Source organism: Camelus ferus, chromosome 9 (assembly GCF_009834535.1).
Source record: "Camelus ferus isolate YT-003-E chromosome 9, BCGSAC_Cfer_1.0, whole genome shotgun sequence".
In the NCBI taxonomy this organism is placed as follows: Eukaryota; Metazoa; Chordata; class Mammalia; order Artiodactyla; family Camelidae; genus Camelus; species Camelus ferus.
The window spans coordinates 66,145,408-66,160,118 of NC_045704.1; the positions used below are offsets into that span (position 1 = coordinate 66,145,408).

General features: G+C 33.9%; 1 protein-coding gene across 17 annotated transcripts in view; it reads left to right on the forward strand.

The window, feature by feature from the left end:
* The window catches only part of CCDC18 (coiled-coil domain containing 18), a 120,245-nt gene that overhangs the window by 17,514 nt on the left and 88,020 nt on the right, over positions 1-14,711 (forward strand). For all 17 annotated transcript variants that reach the window (XR_004322655.1, XR_004322656.1, XR_004322658.1 and 14 more), the window contains 5 exons: positions 653-777; positions 1,636-1,796; positions 11,219-11,439; positions 12,584-12,694; positions 13,164-13,295. Coding sequence is in view for 13 of the 17 variants with exons in the window: in XM_032487097.1 (XP_032342988.1) it covers positions 653-777; positions 1,636-1,796; positions 11,219-11,439; positions 12,584-12,694; positions 13,164-13,295 (750 nt within the window). In the remaining 4 variants the exon portion in view is untranslated. The remainder of the gene's footprint in view (positions 1-652; positions 778-1,635; positions 1,797-11,218; positions 11,440-12,583; positions 12,695-13,163; positions 13,296-14,711) is intronic.

Sequence of the window (14,711 nt, forward strand, 5' to 3'; positions counted from 1 at the left end):
ATGTGAATTTTTTCTATTTCCAGAAAGTGTGATTTAGTTACAGTTTGAAGGCAGTAGTCAGTAAGTGCTTACCTTGCCCCTTTTCACAACTAATTTAAAAAATTCTCTATTTCTTCAAACATATGGAATATATATAGAGACCAATGTAGCATATTTGCTAAATCTGGGAAACATATTGATATCTACTTCAGATATTTTTAGATTAAAATTTTATAGGGAAATAAAGCTTTATTTATATACCTCATTAGCTCTCCATTGCCTTCCTCTCTCCTCAGAGGTAGCCACTATTCTGAAATGCATGTGTGTCCTCCGTATTTTAAATATTGTCATATATGAATGTATCTAGAAATATGTGTATATATATAGTTCAGTGGATTTTTGAAAATACTACATGTGTTTCTGTTGTTTTTCACTCAATATTATGTTATGTGATGTCTCCATAATAATTTATATGATGCAGGTTTATTTTAACTATTGTAGTTTTTCCATTATGTTAATATTTCATGATGAATATATACATTCTCCTATTGATAAGTGTTAGATTGTTTCTATTAAATTTTTCAAACACAATTTTTCAAACTTGGGGTTTGTCATAAAACAAATGGTAACATAGATATTATAAGTTTATATATGTTTGTTTTTAAACTTGCAGTTAAAAAGAGAAATGTTTGGTTTTAAATCATCTCTTTCTAAGCATCAGATGAGTATTTTGTCAGACAAGGAAGACAGTTACATTGGCTGCTGTGAGACGAATAAAATGGTGATTTCAGAATTGAGGTACGGTTTTAAGATACTGAAGTTGTAGCAAATGCAATATTTTAAATTGGTAATCAAATTAAGATCTTTAATCAAGAAGTTGAAAAATATACAGAAAAGTCCAGAGAGTATTATAACAAATATCCATATTTCCACAACTAAGAATTGATTCTCCTTAACATTTTTTGATATTTTTTTCAAATCCATTTCTTTAAATAAAAAGTAGAATATTACAGGGTGGATAATACCCTTGGATCCTTACCACGAGTCCCATTCTCCTCCTGGGTATCCCCCATTATGAAATGGGTGTATATTCTTCACTTGATTTTGTGTATAATTGGACTCATACACATAAATACACTGTTTTTATGTTGTTTGTAGTTTTGCTTTTTCACTCACCATCATTTTTTAAATTCATCCATGTTCAGGTAGGTAGGTAGAGTGATTGCTCAATGGACAGATTAGTTTAGTTAGTTTTGATTTAACAGCTGTGTAAGAATCTATCCTATAACTACGTCACAGTTTATGTGTTCCTTATTGATAGTTACCTTAAAATTCTAGTTTTCTTTTGTTAGAAATAGTCCTGCAGAGTACATACTTATACATGTTTCCTGTACAATATGCGGGAGTTTCTCTAGCAGATATTTCTAAAAATGAAATTGCTGGGTCATAAGGTGTGTTATCGAGTGTCTAAAGTAGCTGAACCAGGTTATAATGTAATCAGTGGTATATGAGAGTTTCTCTGTCCAGCCAATAGTAGACCTATACTAGAGTTTAAAAACTTTTTTTAATTAAAATTTTTTTAATTTGAAAAGGTGACAGTTATGAGGTACTTTTCTAGAATCTTTCTAATGTTTGGTTTATTTTCTTTTGTGCCAGGATTAAGCTTGCAATAAAAGAGGCAGAAATTCAAAAGCTTCATGCAAACCTGACTGCAAATCAGTTATCTCACAGTCTTTTTGCTTATAATGACAACCAAGAAAGTGGCAAATTAAATAGTTTAGAAACAGAACCTGTAAAACTAGGCGGTAATCAAGTAGGTGAGTATATATTATATTCAATTCTTTTACTAAATTATAATCAGAGTTCTTCATGATAGTTTTTTAAAGAAACAGATTATCAGTTATCAAACATACTTAATAATCTGTTGTTGCAAGTAATGTATTGCTAAAACAGCAAAAATTATTTCTTGAACTTTGCATCATTCTTTAAAAATGTACTTTATTGAAGTAAAATGTACTTACAATAATGTGCATCCATGTAAGTGTAAATTTCTATGCATTTGGTTAATGGTTTTTTTGATATGTTTATATACCCATTACCATCACCACCATCAAGACATATAGTAGTCCCCCCTAATCCTCAGAGAATACTTTCCAGGACCCCCGTGAATGCCTGAAGTTGGAAATAGTACTGAAGCCTATACAGTACTATGTTTTTTCCTATGCATACGTACATAACAAAGTTTAATCTATAAATTAAGCACATAAGAGATTAACAACAACTAATAATAAAATAAAACAATTATAACAATATACTATAATAAAAGTTATGTGAATGTGGCCTATCTCTCCCTCAAAATATCCTATTAAAAAATCGTATACAAATTTAATGCAATTTCCATCTTCACACATTGTGGCTATAAACTTTTTGCAGTTTGAGGTGTGACAGCAAAACTAGCACAAATTTCTTTTTTCTTCTTCACAGTTTCATGAAGATTCTTTCTCACCATAAGTCTTAGCAACCTCAATATAAGATTTCTTTCCTTATTAAGTTTAGAACTTTCACGTTTTCCCTTACAGGAAGCACGTTACAGCTTCTCTTTGAGATACTTGAATTGCTAGCATCACTACTCTTGCACTTTGGGACCATTGTTCAGTAAAGTAAGCATTCCTTGAACACAAACACTGCAATACTGCGACAGTGTTTGATTTGACAGATTTGATAGCCTAGATGGCTACTAAATGACTATTGGGAGGGATACATAAAACAGAGGGGTTATTTCCATACTAAGGTGTTGGAGCTGGATGGCAAGGGACAGTGTAAGACTTCATCATGCTACTCAGAATCTCAGAATGGCACATAGTTTAAGACTTATGAATTGTTTATTTCTGGAATTTTCCATTTATGATTTTTGAGCCTCATTTGGCAGCAGGTAACCGAAAGCATAGAATGCAAAACTGAGAAGGGAGGACTACAGTGTAACATTTTCCTCAGGATCCTTATACCCCTTCCCAGTTTACTTTGGGTTTAATTTTCTCTTCTTTTAAAAATTTTCTTAAAGTGAAAGCTTAGATTGTCAATTTTAAACCTTTATTCTTTTCTAATGTAAGTATTTAAGGAAATAAACTTCTTTAGGCAGTGTTGTAGCCGCATCCCACTAATGTTTGTATGTTATGTTTTCATTTTATTCAGTTCAGAATAACTTACCTCTTGTATGTATTTCCAAATATTTAGACAATTTCCAGTTATCTCTCTGTTATTAGTGGTGGACATTAGGTTGTTTCCATTAATCGAAAGAATTAATGAATGAACCTGATTGCAGTTTTTTAAGTGTTTTAATACTCAGTTCATTGGCCAGCATATGGTCTGTCTTGATGAATATTCCAAATTCACTTGAGGAAAATCTGTGTTCTGTCATTACTGGGTGGATTTTTCCCCTAGTTCTTTCGAGATACAGTTGCTGTGCAGCACTGTGTAAGTCTGTGCATAGTGTGATGACTTGACTTACATATATTGTGAAATGACTACCACAGTAAGTGTGGTTAACCTTCATCATCTCATATACATACAAAAAAAGGAAAAAAGTTTTTTTCCCTTTTGATGAGAACTCTTAGTACCTACTCTCTTAACAGCTTTCAAATCCATGATACAACCTGTAACCTACTGTCATCAAGTTGTACATTTTGACCCACTTTTATTTTTAATATGCTTGGTTCTTAGCTGATAATTAACATGAAGGAATCACTGTCCAGAAGAAAACTTTCAATATTTGTAATAATAACAAATCACTTTAATATCTTTTTACTTTCATTTTTCAGTTTTATTAGGTAGAATTGTTAAAATGTGACTGCACATATATAATATACTGCATGTAAATAAATATATTCAATGTACTGCACATTTTAAAAAGTTTACATATATGTACTGTTCATTGTTTCTAAGAAAGTTTAGAACTTTAGCTTTTTTTATAAACATTTTTTTACTGAGTTATAGTCATTCCACAATGCTGTGTCAGAGCTTTTAGCTTTTTAAACTTACATAGTTATGAAAGGAATAAAGCCAACCACAAAATAAGAGTTATTTCAAAAAGATACATATACCCTACTATTAACAGTAACATTATTTATAATTGCCGAAATATGGAAGCATCCTAAGTACACATCAATAGATGAATAAATAAAGAAGATGCAACATTTATATGTAATGGAACACAACTCATCCATAAGAAAGAAGGGTATTTGCCATTTGCAGCCCTTCATTCACTTTTTTTCCTTTTCACTTCAAAAACCAGAATTTTATAACTGGCATAAACATTTCCATTGCATCAAAAAGAACAACATGCCTAGAAAAGCTTAACCAAGGAAGTTACCTATACTCTGAAAACTGTAAAACATTGATGAAGGAAATCAAAGACAATACAAAGAAATGGAAGGATGTCTTGTGCTCTTGGATTGAAAGAATCATTATCAAAATGGCAGTGCTACCCAAAGCAAAAATACTCAATGACATTCTTCACAGAACTAGAACAAATAATTCCAAAATTTATATGGAACCATAAAAGACCTCAAACTGCCAAAGCAGTCTTTTGTAGATCTTTTTTTTTTTTCTTCTCTTTCATCTTTTTTTCTCTTTTCTTATAGTTTGATGATTAGAGAAGGTCCTTTAACTTTTGTTGTAAAGCTGGTTTAGTGGTGCTGAATTCTTTTAGCTTTTGTTTATCTGTGAAGCTTTTGATTTCTCCATGAAATCTGAACGAGAGCCTTGCTGGATAGAGTGTTCTGGTTGTAGGTTTTTCCCTTTCGTCACTTTAAATATACCATGCCACTCCCTTCTGGCCTGTGAAGTTTCTGCTGAAAAATCAGCTTATACCCTTATGAGAGTTCCCTTGTGTGTTATTTGTTGCTTTTCTCTTGCTAATTGTAATATTTTCTCCTTATCCTTAATTGTTGTCAATTTGATGACTGTGTGCCTTGGTGTGTTCCTCTGGGTTAATCCTGTGTGGAATTCTATGTGTTTCCTGGACTTGGGTGACTGTTTCCTTTCCCAAGTTGGGGAAGTTTTCAGTTATTATCTCTCCAAAAATTTTCTCAGGTTCTCTCTCTCTTCTCTTTCTGGGACCCCTGTAATGTGAATATTAGTGCACTTCATGTTGTCCCAGAGTTCTCTTAAACTATCCTCATTTCTTTTCGTTCTTTTTTCTTCTTTTCTGTTCTGCAATAGTGATTTCCACTAATCTGTCTTCTAGCTCACACTGATCCATTCTTCTGCCCCCTTTAGTATATTCTTGGTTCCTTCTAGTGTGTTACTCATTTCAGTGATTTTATTCTTCAACTCTGTTTGGATATTCTTTGTATTTTCCAACTCTTTGCTAAAAACTTTACTCTGTGCATCTATACGCCTCTTGAGTTGTCTGAACATCTTCACCATCATTATTTTAAATTCTTTCTCAGATAAATTGCCTATTTCCTCATCACTTAATTCTTCTTCTGGGATTTTATCTTGTGACTTGGCCTGGGAGATATTCCTCTGCTGCCTCATATTGTTTACTTTCTATTTTTAGGTAGGTTAGTTAATGTTTCTTGACCTTGGAGAGGTGGCCTTCTGTGGGAGACATCCTATGCGTCCCAGCAGTACACTACTCTTCTGTCACCTGAGGGCCAGGGTCCTCCAGTCCCTAATGAGTCTGGCCTGTGTTTGTGGATTCCTTCCACAGGCTTTGGGGTTGTTGTTTTCTTTTTTCTGATATCTGCCCCCTGGTGGATGAGGCTGGACTAGAGACTTATTCAGGTTTCCTTGCAAAAGGAGCTGGTGCTTGCCCACTGCTGGGTGAAGCTTGGTCCTGGACCTCTGGTGGGTAGGGCCCACCAGTGTCTAGAGTCCTTTGTGGCTTAGGAAGTCTGATGATGGGTGGGGCTGTGTTCCTACCCGGTATGTTGTTTGGCGTGAGGCTTCCCTACAGGCTGCTGGGTGAGGCTAGGTGTTGGTGCTAATGATCCACTCAAGATGTCAGCCTCCAGGTAAGCTCATGTAGATGAACATTCCCAGAATGTCCACCACCAGCTTTTACGTCCCCTGGGTGAGCTGCAGCCGTCCCTTACATCCCCAGGAGACCTTCCAAAACCAGCAGGCACGCCTGGCCCAGGTTCCTATGAAATCACTGCCTCTGCCTTTGGACCCGGCACACTCGAGATTCTGTGTATGCTTCCCAAGAGAGTGAAGTCTCTGTTTCTCCCAGTCCCGTGGGGCTCCTGGAGCTAGGCCCCACTGGCCTTCAAAACCAGATGTCCTGGGGTCTCCTCCTCGCAATGCCAGACACCCTGGCTGGGGAGCCTGAGTTGGGGCTTGGAGCTCTCACTCCTGTGGGAGGGCCTCTGTGACTTAATTATTCTTCAACTTGTGGTCGCCCACCCCTGGGGGTATGGGGCCCAATTGTATAGTGAGCTCGCCCCTCCTACCATCCTGATGTGGTTCCCTCTTTGTATTTCCTGTTGAGGACCATCTTCTTTGCTAGATTCCAGTCTTTTCTTCGATGTTTGTCTAGCAGTCAGTTGTGATTTTCTTGTAACCTACAAGGAGAGGCGAGCTTGTGGTCCTACCACTCCGCCATCTTGACCGGAAATCTTCTGGCCCTTGCTTTTTTTCTTGATGAGTCTGACTAAAGGTTTATCAGTTTTGTTTATCTTTCAAAGAACCAGCTCTAGTTCCACTGATGTTTTCTATTATTTTTTCTTAGTGTCTATTTCATTTATTTGTGCTCTTTATTATTTCCTTTTATTAACTTTGGGGATTTTTGTGTGTGTGTGTTCTTGTTCTTTTTCTGGTTCCTTTAGGTGTAAGGTTAGGTTGTTTATTAGAGATTTTTGTTTTAGGATGTAGGCTTGAATTGCTATAAACTCTCTTAGACTTGCTTTTGCTGCATCTCATAGATTTTGGACATTTTGTTCCCATTTTCATTTGTCAACAGGTATTTTTTAATTTTCTCTTTGATTCCTTCAGTGATTCATTTGTTGTTTAGTAGCATATTGTTTAGCTTCATATGTTAATTTTTTGTGTTTTTTTGCCTTGTAGTTGATTTCTTGTCTTACTGTGTTGTGACCAGAAAAGATGCTTGATACGATTTTAATCTTCTTAAATTTATTGGGACTTAACCTTGAGTCCTAGCATGTAATCTGTTCTGGAGAATGTCCCATGTGGACTTGAAAAGAATGTGTATTCTACTGCTTTTGGATGGAATGTTCTATATATATCTTTTAATTATTGTTCTGTTTTTGTGGTTCTTTTTTATTTCTTCTTTTGCTCCCTTCCCATGTGATTTGGTGACTGTCTTTAGTGTTACTGGATTTCTTTCTCTTTTTGTGTCTATGTAGAATTTTGATTTGAGTTTACCATGAGGTTTATATGTAATGTATTATATGTATATGTGTGTATATATATATATATATATATATGAATGATTACTTTGAGTTGATAATCTCCTAAGTTTGAACATATTCTAACAGGATAGAGTGTTTTTTGAATACTAATTATGTTAAATTTGCTAATGGTGTTGTTTACACCTTTTATTCCTAATGGTTTTCTTTGAACTTGTTCTAATCAATTACTGAGAAATTAGTGTTGAAATCTTCAGATATATATGTGGGTTTTTAAATTTATCCTTTCAATTCTGTCAGTCTGAAGTCTGCTTTGTCTGAACTTAATATAGCCACTTCAGCTATTTTTTTAATTGAGGTTAATTGACATACAACATTGTGGTAGTTTTAGTTGTTCAACATAATGATTTGATATATGTTAATACTTCGAAATGAATACCAGAGTAAGTTTAATTAACAGCCATCACTATACATAGTTAAACATTTTAAAAAATTTTAGTGAGAATTTTTAAGATCTACTCTTTCAGCAATTTTCAAAGATACCAGACACTATTACTGATTACAGTCACCATGCTGTGCACTGTATCCCCGGAGCTTGTTTGTCTTGTAAAGGAGTGCTTGCACCTTCTGACCACTTTCACCCGTTTCACCCTCCCCCAGCCCTCCCGCTAGCAACCATCGATCTGTTCTCTGTGTCTGTGAGTTTGGATTTTTGTTTTGTCTTGTCTTTTTACATTTAGCATATAAGTGAAATATTACAGTGTTTGCCTTTGTCTGTCTGAATCATTGCAGTTAGTCTATGTCCTCAAGGTCTAGGATGTCCTTTTTTTTGGCAGTATATTATACATTTTATACAACATTTTCTTCATCCATTCATCTGTCAGTGGACACTAGGGTGTTTCCATGTCTTGGCTATTGTAAATAATGCTGCAGTGAACATAGGAATGCAGATGTGTTTTCAAGATAGTGATTTTGTTTCCTTTGAATAAATATCCAGAAGTGGAATTGTTGAATCATATGATAGTTCTATTTTTAATTTTTTGAGGAACCCATAGTGGCTTTATAGTAGCTGCACCAATTTACATTCCTACCAGTGGTGTGTAAGGGTTCCCTTTTCTCAACCAACAGTTGTTATTTGTTGTCCTTTTGATAACAGCCACTCTGACAGGTGTGAGTTAGTATCTCACTGTGGTTTTGACTTGGATTTCCCTGATGATTTGTGATGTTAAGCACCTTTTCACGTACCTGCTGGCCACTGGTGTGTGTTGTCTGGAAAAGTATCTATTCAGATCTTCTGCCTTTTTTTTTTTTTTCTTTTTGCTGTTGAGTTATATGAGTTTTTACATATATTTTGAATATAACCCCAGATACATGATTTACAAGTATTTTCTCCCATTCCGTAGATTGACTTTTCATTTTGTTTGTGGTCTCTTTTGCTGTACAGAAGCTTTTCAGTTTGATATAGGCCCACTTGTTCGTCTTTGCTTTTGTTACCTTCACTTTTGGTGTGAAATCCAAAAAATTCACTGCCAAGACTGACGTCTTGGAGCTTACAGGCTATCTTTTCTTCTAGGAGTTTCATGGTTTCTAGTCTTATGTTCACATCTTTAATCCATTTTAAATTAATTTTTGTGTATGGTGTAAGATAATGGTCTAGTTTCATTCTTTTATTTTATTTTACATTTTTTATTGAGTTATAGTCATTTTACAGTGTTGTGTCTAGTTTAGTTCTTTTGTATGTTGCTGTCCAGTTTTCCCAACACCATTTATTGAAGAGACTATTCTTTCCCCAGGGAATATTCTTCACTCCTTTGTTGTAAATCAATTGACCACATATGCATGGGTTTATTTGTGGTCTTTCTAGTTTATTCCATTGGCTGTGTGTCTGTTTTTATGCCAGTACCATACTTTTTTTGATGACTATAGCTTTGTAATATAGTTTGAAATAAGGCAGCATGATACTCCAGGTTTATTCTTGTTTGTCTTTTGTGGTTCCATATAAATTTTAGGATCGTTTGTTCAATTTCTGTGAGAAATGCCTTTGGAATTTTGATAGGGGTTGAACTGAATTAGTGGGTACCATTTATTTGTGTCTTCAGTATCTTTCATGAGTGTTTTATAGTTTTCAGTATACTGCCTTGGTTATATTTATTTCTAAGGAATTTTTCTTGACTCAATTGTAAATGGGATTGTTTTCTAAATTTCTCTTTCTGATAGTTTGTAATTAGAATGCATATTTTTCCACTTGAGGTGAAATGTAGGAACTTTACAAGGTTAAAGTTCCCTTTACCATTCCTATTTTATATTGTAATTGCCCAGTGTATTACACCAACATACATTGACAATGTTATTTTTTCTTTTAACTGTCGTAGATCTGATAGTTCATCACTCCTGCTATTTTTGATTAGTGTTTACCTAATAAGACTTTTTTCCAACCTTTAATGTGTATCTTTATATGTAAGTGAGTTTCTGATAGCATATAATTAGTTCTTGCTTTTATAACCAGTCAGACATTTTTTGCTCTTTAATTGGAATGTTTAGATTATTTACATTTAGTGTATCTATTGATCTTTTTGGGTTTAAATCTACCATCTTGGCATTTGTTTGCTATTTATTCTGTTAGCATTTGTTCATTTTTCTTGCCTTCTTTTAGATCAGTTATATTTTAGTATTCCATTTTTTAATGTCCTCTATAGAGCAGTAAATTGTACATCTTCATTTTTTTAGTGGTCGCCCTAATAGTTAACATATGCATTTTTAACCTATCATGCTTTGTCTTCAAATACAGTGGAAGGGGTGGGGGTGGTTATAGCTCAGTGCTTGAGCCCATGCGTGGCATGCACAAGGTCCTGGGTTCAATCCCCAGTGCCTCCAAAGGAAAATTAAATTGTAAAAACTCACAACTAAATAAATTATAAAAAGACACAATGGGCTGCTGGTAGCAGAATTGGCAGCAGAGAAAGTTAGATATCCAGATAATCTAAATGATTAGAGGGAAGAGAACGATGGGATCAGCAGAGGGAATTCGAGTTATTGGAGGTGCTGAGAGTGTATGTCACAGATTCTCTAATATCAGAGAGGAACAGAGCCAATGATAGTTTGCTTAGAAAGTGAAATATCAGGGGATATGGAGAACTGACGGAAAATAGTACTGATGCAGCCCTTGAAGGCGTAGTACATCTCTGCACGTTTCCACCTCTGTGTGTGTGCTCATACAACCATCTACATTATGTGTCTACTTTAAAGCATTCCCGAAAGCTTTTTTACCTTTGGGTGGGCATAGGTAGGTACATTTATAGTGGAGAAAACCTGCATTCATGCAACTACCTCTGATAACCCTCAGTAGTTTGAAAAAGCATCACTGAATTGTCATCAGCTAGTTTGGGTTAAGTCTTCACTGTTTTTGGCTATTGAACCTACATCTGTGTATAATATATTGAAATATTAATGATCTCAGGTTATCCAAATAAATTACTGATGTATTTCAGTTTAAAAAAAATAGGACAATGTTTGGGTGTTTGGGTTTGTTTTTTTTAAAACAATGATTTGTATCCAGACAATGGGATTTTTAAAGGTGGAGAAGGGCTCTTTGTAGTACAAAGGAATAGTTCTTGTACGAAGGAATAGTCTAGAAAAGGGAATGATTCAGAGGAACTTATTCCTGTTTTGTTATGTATTTGATAATAGAAAGTACTTTGCTTACTGTGTCCTTTTTAATATTTTTCTTATTGTATGTTTCATTCTCCATCCCTTTTAGTATTCTTTAGATCAGAAACTGAACTTTTTATGATTAAATCTTTCAACACTGAAATAAGTTTTTATTTTTTAACTTTTATACAAAACAATTTTCCTTTTATGTTTATTAACAGAAAGTATAAAAGATAAAAATCAACATACTGTGAACAAGCAATATGAAAGAGAAAGGCAAAGACTTGCTTCTGGAATAGAAGAATTACGTGATAAGTTGATGCAAATAGAAGCTGAAAATTCTGATTTGAAGGTTAACATGGCCCACAGAACTAGTCAGTTTCAGCTGATTCAAGAGGAGCTGCTAGAGAAGGCTTCAAACTCTAGCAAACTTGAAAGTGAAGTAAGCTTGAATTAGCTGTTGATACGTACTAAATTTTGAGACAGAAAAAAAGTATTATTGCGGGGTTTTGTAAAAATTGTATGTTAAGGTCCCGATTTATACATTAAAAAAAATTAATGGTGCCAACATAAGTTATGACTTTTTTAAAAATTGTACTTGGAAATTTTGGGTTTTTAACATGTTAAAAGTAGGAAAATACTCTAGTGGCTAAATTTGGTGGAACTTAAACTAAACTGCAATCTATTACTTCTTCCAAGAGTAAGTTAATATGGCTAATACATATTTACAAGTAAAAAAGTTGGATTACTGGAAAAAAGGAGTAATAATAGAGGATTTGAAATTTTAGCCAACTGTAGAAACAGCTGGACAGCCTGTTAAACATGCAGGTTTTGGGTCCTAGTCTAGTGATTCTGATTCAGTAGATATGGAATAATGCTAAAGTGTGCATTTTTAAACAACTACATGTGAATCTGATGCAGATATATTATGGATTACCTCCTGAAAAGAGGATAATGTATGCTTTGTGACTACCTGATCTTCATTTCCACTGAAGAGAGAACAAGGATGCCTTCTTTGGTAGTTGTGGACCAACCAGGACCACATGTGTATATGCTGTACTCAGCCTTCAAACCAGAGGCTGCAGCTGTCTATAGGGGCACTTTTTATATGTTTGATTTCTCATCTTAAATCCTGTAGCCAAGACTGGGAAAAGACCTGTGGGATAGGAACTTATGTAAGTAATGGAAAAGGAGATTTAGGCAGTCTGTAACTATAGCCATCAGCTTACTTAGAAAATTGCCAAGCACTGAGGTTAATAACTGTTTTTTAATTAAAAAATTAACACAGTCTTGTTGAAAATACAGAAAGGGACAAAGAAGATAATAAAACATTGGTAATTCTGTGACCAGAAATTATTATGGTTAACATTTCATTATACTGATTTCAATCTTTAACAGCTACTTTTAAGAAATGAGTTGGGGTGCAATTCTGTTTGAACACAAGGGTCTGAATTAAGTTAGGTATGTATTACGCAGATGGAATAAGCTATGTCATATTTCTGGTCTTCCCTTAACTATTTTTTCTTCTGAATTGTCTGTCACTTATTTTTTAAAAATAATTTTTATTCATTTCAATGTGTTTTCAGATGACAAAGAAATGTTCTCAGCTTTTAACTCTAGAGAAACAGCTGGAAGAAAAAATTGTTGCTTATTCCTCTATTGCTGCAAAAAATGCAGAACTAGAACAGGAACTTATGGTAAAAATTACTCTCTTTTTTTTTGCTACAAATTCACTGTGGCTTTAAGGAACTTAAACATGCTTGTAACAGCATGTTTGTTTTAGTATCATTATTCTAAAATATACTAAATAGGAAAATATAAATTCAAACTCTTGATTATTCAGTTTTTATTCCTATATTTTTTAAGTTAGTATGGCAATTTATTATCTGAAGTTTCTTATTTTTATTTTAGTAGAATTGAAGGAGATGATAGTAGTTTTTTGATCTGCTTCACAGTATTTTTAAATATCTTACTCGTATCATTTTGATACAACTTTTGAAATAACCACTTTGTCTTTTTATAAATATTTAAATATTTTTGAAATTTGACATATTAACTACTATTATTCTTTAAAGAGCAGGGTATGATAAAGTTTATGCTTTGTTAATATACTTTTATGTAAAACTATTTTAATTCTATTCTTTTAAAGTGCTTTTGTATTTCTAGGAAAAAAATGAAAAGATTAGAAGTCTAGAAACCAATATCAATACAGAACATGAGAAAATTTGTTTAGCTTTTGAAAAGGCAAAGAAAATTCATCTTGACCAGCATAAAGAGATGGAAAAGCAGATTGAAAAAGTAAGATACTAATTATGTTTTTACAAGTAGATGTAATGTATATTCAGGATGTGAATGCTGGAAAGAACTTCTAGCACTATTAGCCCAGCTTGCTTTATTTTAATAGATGAGGAAAGAAAAACTTAGAAAAGTTACTGGCAAGTACTATAATTAGAATCCCATTACGTCTGGATCATTTTACAATGCTTTCTCATATGGTACTCCTGCCATTTCGGTCCTGATCATTATTTTTTGACATTATCAAACTAAGAGTGATTCTGTAGATTCTTTTCCACTAGAGATACCATTTGCTTGAAGATCAGTTGAGAGTAGAAGCCCTCTTAATCTTGGGCTAAAAGCTAAGAGTAAAAATAAAAACAAAAGTAAAGTAGAAATTGTGAGACCAAAAACACAAGAATAAATAAAAAATAGATAATTTGGATGGATTTAATAGCAGAATATAGCTCACACACGCACACAAAAATATGAGCTTGAAATATGGTGCAATAGAAAGTATTCAGTGTAAACAGAAAAAAAGATCTGGGAAAAAATGAACAGATTCTCAGGGACCGGCTGGACAGTATCAGAAGTTCTAACATTTATGTCATCAGAGTACCAGAGAAGGGGATAATGAAACTGGTGCAAAAACTATTTGAAGGAATAATGACTGAGAACTTGGCAAATTTGTGAAGGAAATAAATTTATAAATTCGACAAGCTCAAAGATGATAAAATCAGAGAAAACCACTTTTGGACAAATCAAAATAGTTGCTGAAAATCTTGAAAGCAGTCAGAGATAAATAACACATTGCCTAGAGCAGCAAAGATTAAGATTACTGCAGACTTCTCATCAAAAAATAAAAAACTATGAAGGTTAGAAGACTGAAGATTTTTTTTGTTTTTAGTCCTGAGAGAGAAAAATTGTCAGCCTAGAATTTTATGTCCAGCAATAATATTCTTTAGGATATATAAAGATATTCTTAGATGAAGGACAATTTAGAGAACTTGTCACCAGCAGTCTTGTTCTAAAATGAAGGATAAAGTTCTTCAGGCAAAAGAGAAATCATACCAGAGGGGAAAGTCAAGCTTCAGGGATGAAGGGAGAGCAACAACAACAGTAAATATTTGATTAAATACCATGAGCTGTATTTCTTCTCTTGAGATTTTTATAACATCTGTGACAGCTGAAAGAAAAATTTGCGTTGTCTAGTGAGATCTTCAGTGTATGTTGGTGTAATACATTGGACAACTACAGTATAAACTAGGAATGGTACAGGGACCTATAATCTTGTGAAGTGTCTCCATTTCACTTCAAGAGGAAAAATCTTAATTCTGAGTAAACTATGGGAAGTTAAAAACACTGGTTTTCCCTTATCCACAGGTTATATGTTCCAAGACCTCAAGTGGATGCCTAAAACCCTGGATAGTACCAAGCTCT